This window comes from Ambystoma mexicanum, chromosome 10 (assembly GCF_040938575.1).
Source record: "Ambystoma mexicanum isolate Mex_15411 chromosome 10, UKY_AmexF1_1, whole genome shotgun sequence".
Classification (NCBI taxonomy): Eukaryota; Metazoa; Chordata; class Amphibia; order Caudata; family Ambystomatidae; genus Ambystoma; species Ambystoma mexicanum.
The window spans coordinates 1,230,047,009-1,230,059,653 of record NC_090932.1 but is presented as its reverse complement, the minus strand read 5'-3'; the positions used below and the strand labels follow the sequence as shown (position 1 = coordinate 1,230,059,653).

At 43.2% G+C, this 12,645-nt stretch overlaps 1 protein-coding gene across 1 annotated transcript in view; it reads right to left on the bottom strand.

Annotated features, from left to right (window-relative positions):
- Positions 1-12,645, bottom strand: part of KSR2 (kinase suppressor of ras 2) — a 2,560,931-nt gene that overhangs the window by 1,659,600 nt on the left and 888,686 nt on the right. Inside the window, exon 5 of the mRNA XM_069619206.1 lies at positions 4,813-4,994. Within this exon, the coding sequence (XP_069475307.1) occupies positions 4,813-4,994 (182 nt within the window). The remainder of the gene's footprint in view (positions 1-4,812; positions 4,995-12,645) is intronic.

Here is a 12,645-nt window from a genome sequence, read left to right as displayed (position 1 = left end):
GCCTTCCACCCTCCCATGATTTGCAGCAGTCTGTCTCCCTCTCTTTCTCAGAGAGTCAGCCCACCCCCTGCTCCCAATCCTCACCAACTGTCTATGGAGCCTTCCTAGTTCCTTCGCTGTCTGGTACCCACATCTGCAGAGGTAAGGAAGCACTGTGATATATATAGACCATTGATTTACGCATAGAATAACATTGTTTCTATTATGCAGTATAATTGAGTACCATCCATGGCTCTCCCCTTTCGGGGGTGCATCCCCTCCCCCCATGTCCTCCACCGCCAGGCTGCAGCACACCCTACATATCGCTACACCCTCCCTTCATAAATTGGAGGCACCCTCATTTCAGGACCGAAGACTCGCCTGTCCGCAATTCACATGAGGACCAAGTACAGGGAGCTGAAAAGCACTGCAAGATGCTCTCCCATGCAAGGTACAGGCGGCTCTTCCCTATCAGGATGCTGCTATCCTATGAAGGACAGCGGGTCCTGTGCTCAGCTGGAGGTGAGGCATGCAACCTGTTCCCAACGTTATGTGATATTTCTCCTCCTCAATGGCAGAGTTTAATTCTAGCACAGGCAGGGCTTGTAGTAGCATTTGCTGTCCAGCAAGATAGAGGGCATGACTGCTGCAGGCTGAAATTATCTGTGCCTTATATACAAGTCACATATCAGTCACCAGTAAGACAGCTGGGTATTTTAATAGAAGTGAGCACCTGTTGAAGATATCAATATTAACCCAGAAGTCACAAGTATACATTTCAATAATATAGCTTGGCATGTTAACGCACATGCTGCAGACTCTGTATGCTGCCTGCTGTCTAAGAGACTGGGAGCAGAAATAGAAGGACAGAGTGGGAGTGAAAGGTGGATGTGAAGAGGAAGAGAAAGAAAGGAAAAAGGGAGGAAAGTAGGTAAAGATAGGGATATAGAGAGGTAGGGAGAGGGCGAAAGATAGAAATGTGAAGGGTAAAGGAGGGCGGGAGGGAAGAAGAGAAAGTGCAGCTAAGTGGGCCTGAGAAGAGAGGTGAACAAGGAAGATGGAATGAGGGAGGTATGGAGAATGACATGTAGAAAGAAGAAAAGAAGGGATGAAGGGAGAGAAACTGAGGGACATTGAGGAGTGGGGGAGATGGAAGTATGGAAAGGGAAGAGGAGGGGAAAACTGTTGCCACAGCATGAAAAATGTATATTGTGCACTGCATGTCTCTGAACTAGAGCTTGAGAGGTGAATCCCAATTAATCATGCCCTAAGAATAAAAGATGTGCATCTTTTATTCCACATATGTGTTTTGATTGAGCTATAAGAGCAGTACAATCCCAGACCAAAAGCGAAGCAAGAACATTGGCTTGGCAACATCAATCTACCAATCTTCCCTTTCCATCTGCTGTTGCCTTTCTATTCCATCCACTACCCCTTCACCTTTCAGCGCCCCCAGTCTCATTACATCCCCTCCTTATCACCATTCTAGTTTACCACCACTCCTAAGGAGTAAAGGAACCCCCATTATGTGTTTTTGGCCTGTCTGGAGACAATCAAGGAGGATGCTTCCTCTCCGCTGTGAGGGCTGAACAATGTGTCCCCAGACCCTATTTCTTCTCAGAGTCAGTGGACTCCAAAATATCTCTTTGAACACAGTGGCTACTCCCAGTAGGCCATGGATGGGCGGGCACGTGGACCTGGAAATCTGTAATGAAAGCCTGTCCCTTTTCTCCCACAGAGTACTACAGCATGCGTTTGGACAGTTTGTAACTTAAAGAATGTCATTGTAAAGCACAGAAGTATATATTTTGCTTTTTGCAGCCCATTTTTAATTGAAGTGAGCGTGAGAGGTAATGCAAGTATGCAGGAGAGAGACAGGATGCAACAGCCATTAGAAATGTAACCAATATCCTTAGGGGTGGCATACACATGTGCAAACAACATTTACAACTTTGTATGGTCAATATGAAGGGTCACTGTAATATATGGAGAAATACTGGTCTATTAAAACATTAGTGACGCTTTTTTGGAATAGCGTACACTGCAAATTAAATCACTTTTAGTGCCAGGTAAGGCACTGTGAGATTTAACGATTTGTCCAGGATCACACACTTGCTCTATGTGGTGAAGCTGGAATCAGACTAGTGTGAAATATAGGTACTTGGCCAAGTATCTTCGCAGCTTAAGTTTGTAAAAACATGTGTTAATGCTTGGGTTTCAAAATCGAAAATAATACTCAATTTTGTACAGATGACTTAAAAAGTCCACAGGTTATATGATAAATGAACCTGACAATGTATACAGCATTGCAGAAATAGGATTACAAAGTGAATGGGGTAATTTTGTTTTGCATCTGAAATTGCATGGAAGGGACCACTTCTAATTACGCTTTTGGCCAAAACGGTCATTCACTGCAATTTTAATTTTTTTCCACCACATAGCTGAAAAGTAAATAGTAAAACACAGGCGAAACAACCTTCACTCTTCACTTTTCCCACTACTTCTCTGGAAAAGTGTAAATGCCTCTCACAATTAACAGTTGTAGATACAATGGATTCCTTTGCAATCTGCCTGCTTTTACCAGGTGTAAAAGTCAGGCAGATTCCATAGTTATCCATTGATTGTCCATCAGCATAAAAATACATTCTGGTGGAAAGTAAAGTAGATCTGGCAGGGGTAACTTGACGAGCAAGCAAACGTGTTAAATCTGTTCTGCTTTCCAAGTTCTCCTGTCAAATGGTACAAAATCACAGGTATAAAAATGGTAGCAAATGCTTTAATTGCCAGTTTTTACACTCCACAAGTCTTGGAAACTGAACCCCTGTGAATGTAGCTTTATTTTCCCCACTGTGAATGCTACAGGTTCCAGCATGAAAATTAATAATAAACTACAAAAACAATCTTCTACAGACACATGGTGAAATGCAATGCATGACAAGGTCATTTGATTCAAACAGCTTGTAGCTTGTTCTGTACCCCCTTCATTTCTAGTCACCAACCAATCCCACTTAAATCTCTTGTATAATTCTAAGAAAAAAGTGCCAGAGCAATGGCCACTGCCAGTTACCTATACCCATCACTAATCACTTGCAGGACCGTCATTTCAACAAAATGCCAGGGGGAGCAGAAGTGACATCACATTGCCCTTGACCTCTGATGACACAGGACGTGATGTCATTTGACCCCACCCCAAAGTGACATCATGGGAAGCAATGGAACACAACCTTTCACCCCTTGACAAAACAGGAAGTGGTATTGTTTCTAACTACACCATGAAAAATATGGTTACTGTAAAGTGATATACATTTTTGCAAGAATGGATCAACCTATGTATCATTAATATCAGCGCGTATAGGCCCAAATAACCAAATTACTGTGAAAGCAAGCAGACGTCCAAGGCCAAACGATAATGATGTGTTATTATATAGCACTTACGTTTAAGCGCTTCATACAGAACAAATATACATACAATATTACCCAACCTTTGTTGGTACTCATTTATTAACCCCAGCAGGATGAAAGGCTGACTTGACCTTGCCAGGAGTTGAACTTGCAACGTACAGATTGCACACACTGCAGCAGCGAGCACTCAACCCACTGAGATATCTTAATAGGCATAGCTATCAGAAATCAGACACTCCAGAAACAAAGAGCCACGTGCTGCTGGCCACAGCCCAGGAGTCTCAATTTAAAAAATAAATTAAAAAAATACATTTTATTTTTTAAAAGATTTCTTTTTAGGGGCAGCAAGGGGGACCTCAGGGGTCAAAGGTGCAACCCCTGGTGACCCTTAAATGACGTCCCTGATCACTTGCCCTTGTAAATGGTCTGATGGCAAGATATGTTAAAAAGGTAAGACTCCACTGGGAGGCCATGTGCAGCCCTGACTGTCTGAGGTGAGAGAGGCAGAGAGTAGAATAGGCTGTGTTCCTTCACTGACTGTTAAATCTGCCTCTGGTGTAGAGTGGGTTCGTCCAATGAACGCAAGTCGGTTTACATGTTTCTGTGTTATGCTCCTTTAAACATCTTACAACAGAATCAGATGTTTTGACCAATAACTTTAATGTGTTTACAAGGTGTTGGTGCACATCTCAATACTTTTATGTCATTGGCGGCAAGAATTAGTTTAAGCAACTTAAAAAATCTCGCTCCCGTACTGAAAATCAAAAGTCAGCACCCATGTGCCCAGGTACTCACACCAGTTTCCAGCTGTCGCCATCTCATTCACAGATAATGCCATTATGGCAATGCCTAGCAAATGCCTATCTCATGTCCACACAAGCCACAACTGTTGGCCTTGCTAGCGCTTGTGTTTTTTTTTTCTTACTGTGCTGTAATAAAGTGTGCAGTCAAATGGACCGTAAACATAAAAAGTTGTTCAATTGAAATATCGCCAAACATGCTGGCCTTTAGGTGGGGCCTTTTCTGCTGCAGCAGCTCCTTGGACTGAATGCCCTGTCGTCTCACACCATAAGTGTGGTGCAGGATGCTTCAAAGTTGTGTATATAAGATGAGCAAAAGATTACAGTTCAATTTGAGAAAAGTTGATTGACAGCAGTAGAGACCTTTGTTTTTGAGAGGAAGAGGAAACATTGTTCGAGTGAAACCCCTTTTAGAAGCAGCATACTCACTGGGCTGATATCAGAATTTGCTCCTCAAAATCTACTGACGTCACTAAATTTTTACAAGAACATCGTGGTGTGAAGTTGTAATGCTGCGCTAGTCAACGACTCATTCAGAAATATTCTGAATGCCTTGCAATGCCATCAAAAAACCCCGAACTGTTGAATTCTTACAAGTACAGTGTGAAGCTGTTAAGTGGCATGGACTTACTTGCAGAGAAGTTGACTTCTGTGTGAACAGGAGGAGTGGAGGGAAGGAAAGGCGGGTACCCCACAAAGAAGGAACGCAAGGAACGTTCGGAGAGGAGGGGGGAGCGCTGGGAAGGGATGTTCTCACAGCTCCCGACGCTATTGTGTATCTTTAGATTCAAGGGCTTGTTCTTTTTCTTTGTTCTGAGAGGACAAGAAAGACAGAAAACAGTAGACAAAGAAAAAGTGTTAGTATTGTTAGGTCATGAAAGAGGCCAGAAGATCCAAGATAGAACAGGTACAATGGTAAAGCAAAACACATTTACATGGGCCCTAGGATTGTCAGCGGCTAAGAGAAGAAAATGTCAGGGAAAAAATCGTTGAAAATAAACTATGAGAAATGAATCACTTGTTTTGGGAGCAGTTTAGTATACCAATGTGAAACAGTCCTGCAATGCACACGCAGACACACATGATGCATACAGAGGTATAGAAATACACTTAAGAATGTACTTGGGAAACGCAGGCATGCACACGTCCACACAAAAGGAGAGCATTTAAATCATAACAAAAGACTCTTAAACACCTCAAAAATATAGACATAAAAAGTGCCAGTCGTGTTTCAGTCAACACTAATTAACTGTTCGGAGGGGACTTGTAAGACCTCCTGTCAGCGCAACACAATGTTGTGCTTGTCTGTGCCATTTCAGAAAGGGACACAGCAATTTGAGAACCAGTCCTTCTATACTCCAAAGCAGACGAGACAGGACTGGCCCACATACCATGTCCCGCTGGAGGGGGTAATGAATATGATACCAATTGTAACATAATAGATATCATTAACAGTGACGAATAATCTTCTAATCGTCAAATTATGACATTACAACTATCCAACTAGAGGACAATCAGATAATTGTGACATATACATATGAGAATGTTTCACGCATTTTCGCAAAGTCAATCTTACCATACATTCTTCTTAGGCCTGTCACAGGACTTCACCCAAACCCATCCCCACCCTGAGACCAATCCCCAAACTATTACTAGCTATCCCAAGGCCTATCGTATCCAAAGGCCAATTCCTACCCCAGGGCTTATCTTTGGGCTTTGATCCATAGTTGCACTGAGGCCCATCCATTTCCTCATGTCCCATCCAGCTCTAAACCCAGGCCCACCCCATGGCCCACTTAGCTATGAAGTCCACCCCTGCTGAAATGCCCATTCCCACTCTCAAGGCTGCCCCAACTCTCTGAGGCCCATGCTTGCACCTTATTAGAGTCAGAATTACGCAGCTATAAAAAAAATGTGTTTCATCTAAAACTTTCAAATCAAATGTAGTCCACCTTTACTGCTTTTTTGGATACCCACAACCGAAAACTGCCCGATTTTGCCATCTCAAAGTATAACATTCTCCTAAAATGAATATTTTAAAACTATAGGCTATGGTCTTATGCTTAATACAGCGCAGATGCCATCAGTGACTAATTCACCTTATAATGTACAGTCGAGGGCACATTCTTCATTTCGGATGCATTTGGTTTGTTGCATTGACCATATGGCTGGTCCATTCTCTAATGGCACAATCGTGCTACAAAATCAGGGTAGGCAGCTTTGATCACACACATAATATTCCGAACAGTTTAAACACATTCATGCAAGTGTTTTTATCAAGTGTATCGATATTTGAATTGTTATTACTATTAAGCACAGGGCAAAGGTTCTCAGAATTATAAATGTAACCTCAACACCTGAAGTGTCAAGAAATGCAGCATCATCTAGATAAAGCAACGTATTGAAGATCTTTTTGGCATATTCAAAAAGCTGATCTTTGCATAGAATTAATGTATTCCTTTATGTCTCACTGACACCTTTTCTGCAGTCCTATAAAACCCATCTCCCTCCAATACATTTTATTTGATAAATTGGGTGAACATGCTCGCAGTGTGAGCTTCTTCAGGGCATTTAGCTAGCATGAACATAACAAATAAAAAAACAAAAAAATAATTCTGTTATGTTATTTTTTAATTTATACCGCGCAGCACTACCACCCAGGGGCAGTCTCCAGGTGCTCGCGTGGCTCTGGGAGAAAGGGTTTGGGGAGGTTAGTGAGGATAGTATGAGAGGATACGTTATGAACCAGGAGGAACAGAGTGTTGTTTTGCATGTGGGAGTTGGTGCAGAAGACCCCGTGCTTTGTAACCATATGGGTAAGACTCAGTGCCTCCAGTGTGTGCTAGTGTTTGTGTGGTGTTAGTGTGTTGATTGGGCTGTGGTTGTGCGCACTGGTTGGATAATGTCCATAAGGGGTCTAGAGTCGCGGGTGGCCATAGCTGTAAGACTATCTGGTGTTTTGGTGGGTACTTGAATGTTAATGATTTTATGGACTATGTGGGTGGTTCACTCTAGGTGTGTTTCCAGTATTTCAGAGATGGTGGGTGTGAACATAGAACTGATTCATGGTTTATGTGTAGTGTGACTAGCCCAAGGTATGGAGTAGTGGTATTCGTTACGTTGGAGGAGCAAGAAGGGGAAGTGGGTTAGTAATTCTGTCAGTTTGTTGGTGCTTCTGGTGTGAGTCTTTGGGTTGCCGCCTGATGGTATCTACTCAGGTTCTTGTCTGTTTCGTCAGCCCATCTCAGCTCCTCTCTAGTTTATCTGTGATGTTATTGCTGCCAGTGTCCCTTTGCGGCTGTCATTGTCTGTTGAATAACCAGATTTTGAGTCGCTTCCTGAAGGTGATGTGGTCTTCTGTTAATGTTAATGGACATTTGTACCGCGCACTATTACCACCGGAGTGATCCCCTGGTGCACTGGCGGCTCTGAAAGAGGAAGGGAGGGTCAGTTAGTGGGAGGAAGCAGGAAAAGTGCAAGACAGCAGTGATGTGCTGTTGACGGCCACAGCCCGGTGGGTCCGTTGGCTGGGCCTGGGGTGTTTTGAGCCGGTAGTCATTGTGTACTGTTGTGGAGGTCTATGTGTGTTTTTGTTTTGTTGTTGCAGTGTAGTGAAGCTTTTGCGGTTTGTTGTGCTGTAGGTTTGTGGTTGTATTTTGTTTCGAGTTTGAGAGGTGTGCGCAGAGGTGGAAATTGTTAGTAGAATTGGTTAGTTGGCCTCGCTATCCTGAATTGAGCCCTGGGCTCGCAAAGTCTCTCCTGATGCTCCTCTGTCCTGATTTGGGCCCATCTTGCACTAAGGTCCCTTTCACACCTGGCCCCCACCTCAACCAGCCTCCATCATAACCCCTCCTGTCCTCCTTACCTGCTCTTGTGGCCAGTGCACCTGCCAATGACCACCACTCAGCTAGTGTGGTGATTGCCAGTGTCTCTGCAATCCAATTGATATTTTGGTACATGGTAGCAATTGAGGTGGAGTGAGGAGGAGATTGGCTGGGAATTTGACTGTGTCTCAATGGGTGTCACCGGTGTTTTAGTCTATCCTGTGTCACCTGCTTGGCATTGAGGGAGAGCTTCCTTGTCGTTTCTAGGGATGTTAGTGTCCTTTCCTGTTCCATCATCCTTTTTTCCTGTTTCGATTTTCAGGTTGAGTCTGTGGTCTTGAAGACTTTCTAATAGAGGTCGACTTCTGACCGGTGTTGAGGTTTCCTTCCTGGTCGATCTCTTGTTGCGCAGTTGGTTTTGGGGTGTCTGCGTCTGAAGAGTTCCTCTAGGTTCTGTGGTTCTAAATTCTTTGGCATGGATTTCCAGAGGTCAGCAATTAGACGTGAGAATGCTGGTCTGCCGAATTTCCTTTTTTCGTAATGTTTTGCATCCATTTGTAGGTCCCTTCTTGGGCAGTACCAGCTAATTTGGTCTTGGAGGAATTCAGCTCCTTGTCCGTGATGCAGAGTGCTTTGAATTTGCTGCGTTTTTTTTTTTACTGGTAACCTCTGTAGGCTTTTCAGTGATGGCGTGATGTGGTCTCTTCTGTTTAGTATTAATAGGATCCTGGCTGCTGTACTTCGCACCTTTTGGAGTTTCTTGGTGAGTCTTTCCAACATTCCTAGGTAAAGGCTGTTTGCGTAATCAATTCTTGTGAGTATCAGGGATATGATTGTGAGGGTTCTGTGAAGGTAGGAGAAGTAGGGGAGTAATCCTCTGAGCAGTCTTAGGAGGGAGAAGTCTTTTTTGGTGATTCTGTTGACTTTCGGTTCCAGGTATAGTCTGTTGTCCATTAGTATTTCTATTTACTATATTGGTAGTCTCCGGTTGTGTTCCCATGCTGGCCGGCCAGTCCAATTGTGGGCTCCCTCTGTTGAATCCTGCAGGTGAGAGCATTATTTCCCTTTTTTACCGGGTTCACTTTAAGGTTTTTTTGGTTCGGTTTGTAAGGAATGAGGTAAGCCACTTTAGTGCAGATACCCTGTATGCCACATTCCATCAATCTTTTTATTAGTGTTGCATGGCTGATTGTGTCAAATGTTGCTGATATGTACAGAAGTATGGGTGCCGGTTGGGTGTCGTCATCTGCGTTCATTTTCAGGTCATCTCCTATTGATAGGAGTACTGATCTGTTCATTAATTGTTTGCCATGAATGATGTCCCTATATAAATGAACATGAATAGCTGCAATTATCAAATGAGAAAAACATGCCTCACTATAATCCCTTTGTAATATTTCCATACATATCTCTTCAAATCTAATTTTAAATATATTTACTAGTCTCCTCCTCGCATAGGTGTTCCAAAATCTTTTATTCAATACATGTCTTAACATATGGTGAACTGAAAAACATTGAGGTTCCCATGTAAAGATGAACAACTGTAATTACAGAATGTATAATTGTTTGAATAAATTAGTGATGGCCACATCAAACAGCCTGGTAGTTGAACTTGCTTTCCAATGCATTAATAGTATTTGTAAAGAGGATCATTTTTTTTTAAATACAAATTATTTCCTATTAACTAAACTTTTATCAGTGGTTACCTGTTTCAGATTATTACTTAATCTATTCGCTCTCGATGTGCAATGATATTCTGACCTTTTCTCTGCCTTTGATACAGTCAACCATACCACCCTGATAAATCGGCTCTGTGATACCATTGGCATCAAGGAACTGGCTCTGGACTGGTTGACCTCCTTCCTCTCGGATCGACCTTCCCAGGTTCAACTAAGCCCTTGTCTCTCCACCATCTCACTCTCCACCTGTGGTGTCCCATTGGGCTCTCACCTCTTGTCTTAACAGTTCAAGATCTACCTGGCTCCTCTAGCCCATTTGATCTCCACCTTCGTTCCTAATTACCATTGGTATGCGGATGACACGCAACTCTTCTTCAGGCTTCTTCCTCTTCCTCTCTCATTCCTGACTGCCTGTCTGCTATTCAGGTATGTGCACTACTAACAATCCCTGCCCTAACGCCAGTAAGACAGATTCATCTCATTGGGACCCCTGCTCTGTTTTTCCTTCCCACACTCTGCCCCCCCCCTCCATGGGCCCCCTCCCCTCACCCTCATGTGAGGCAAAAAACCTTGGTGCCATCTTCGACTCCTATCTCTCCTTTTCTCCTCACATCACAGACCTAGCTAAGAAGGCCCACTTTCAGCTGCACCGGCTCAGAGGCATTCTCCCTTTCTTCACCTTACCCCAGAAACTCAATGTCTCTAGAGCTCTGTTCCTCTCCAGGCTGGACTACTGCAACCGCCTCTTCCTCAATCTGCCTAACTCCCCCCTTTGCCCCCTTCAACTAATCCAGAACACGACTGCAAGACTTATCCTTGGCCTCAAGCCCAGGGACAGCATCTCTCAAGCCTCAAAATCTCTCCACTGGCTCTTGGTTGCTGTGAAGATCTGCATCATCCACAAGCCATCTGGGGCCTGGGACCCCTCTAAATCTAACACTCACTCTCTCTCGCTCTTTCTCCATAAATACCTCCCTGCTAGAGCCGTTCGGTCATCTAGCTCTAACTCTCTGCAGATCACACACTTTTCCAAGCAGAGAGTTGGGGGGGAGTGTTTGATCTCTAGCCCCCTCCTGATGCCTCTCTCCGGAATATTTGCCTTGCCAGATTTCCTTTAGTTCCAGAAGCTTTAAGACCTTCCTTTTCTCTTCTTCCTTCCCTCTCTCCTGCTAATGTCCCCGTCTGCCGCTTGACTGGCTACCTGGTTCCTTCAGAGTCTTACAGGGCACCATGCCCCCTAATTCCAGTCTACACCTGCACTTGGTCTCGCCTGGCCCCCCTGCAACACCTAAATATCACCATTTCAACAGTGCACATCTAAAGCATTGTTAATGTGCTTTTTTGTATGTATGTCCATTGATGTGGGTTTATGTTTATTCTTGTGACTGCACAATTGAAATGATCAACCAATAGTGGCAGTTATCTTTTGTTGTTATTGCATTGGGATCCAGCATGTCTTACTGGATCATACCTATATGTATTGTTTTTTTCTAAACATTTCTGGGTGCTCTTTCCCCACCAACTTTATCCAGATGTCATTAAATACATTTTGTGAAAAATGATGCAGTAAGAAGGGACTGTCAAATTTATTATAATGTTGGAACTCTGTGACCTCTCATTAAGTATACCCACCTGGGTTTTTCAGGGCTCTGGCAGGTGCCCTTATCTTCAATCCCCCCCACAACACCATCATCTGTATGTGCCCTTCCAGGGCACCCCCCCTGAATACCCTGGATGGCTTGCACCCTTGTAGCTCTTTCTACCCCCTACCTCGCACTTAGCTTGTGGACCTCGTGCTCTGTCCATCTGGTCTCCCCTGGCACTCGCTTTCTCATGCGCCCCTCCGCCCTGACCAGCACTCCCCTATTCTCTCTCCCCTGCACTTCTCTCTACTGTACTTGTATGTTTCGAATGTCACAAGGCGTAGTAGGGTCGTTTTTGTTTTTGTTCTCCCTTGTACCGCACCCTTTTGTCTTGTTCCGCCTTGAAACACCTGGGTATAGGTGCATTATAAATACCCAATAAATAAATTGGTTTTTGCTTGTAAAGGAAATATAATCTCATGTAGTGTGAGCAAGCAAAGCCTTGAAACTGTTAAGCCCAACAAGTACTGGTTTTCACATATCAATGAACTACTCACTGTAGCACAAAAATTGATGGCACGTGGTATGCTTGCCACATGTAGAGTGGCATAAGTAAACCACCACTAGCCTCATTTTGGATTAGTTAAATGCCCAGCACATGTGGAAATTGAAGGACTAAACTCCTTTGAACAGTGTGACCATCTTGGGATATCTTGTTTAACTAAATCTGTTCAGAAAATGGACACACAATTATATTCTTATTTAATCTGACAAACAGTTTATTAACTTCACTTGCTTTTGCATGTACTTTATATGCTCATACCAACTACAGCATGCATTATGGGTTATACCACAGCCTAAGTGTGAAAACGTGCTTTCCTAATTCAGAAAAACATTTATTTAAAAGTATGAGTGAATGAATCAAAAATATTTAAAATTGCCACTCAAGGGTCAGATGACACTTTGGAAAGCAGGAATCGAGGATATTTATGTACTTTTAGGTTTCAATTGTATTTCAACACCAGTTAACATTTCCTTTTTATCTGTACAGTGATATTTCACAGGAGATTGTGATACATGTTTTTAGAGTATTATTTCAGTGTAATAAATCCTGAGATTTAATAGTAGCACAGATACCAAATGCATATTAAGAGGAAAGTTATTTTTCTCAAAGAAAACATCCCTGACCCAGAAGTTGACACTGAAGAGCAATGGAGCCAAGGTTTTCAATTCATCTTGACCACTGATATTTCTATTGGCAACCCACTAACCATCGTTTTTCCATCTGTTGTGTCAACACAGAAGAGAGAAACATGTGCAAATCAGTTTTGGTCGCAGTGCACTCCACGAGGGGAAAAACCCTCAATGAATGTTACAG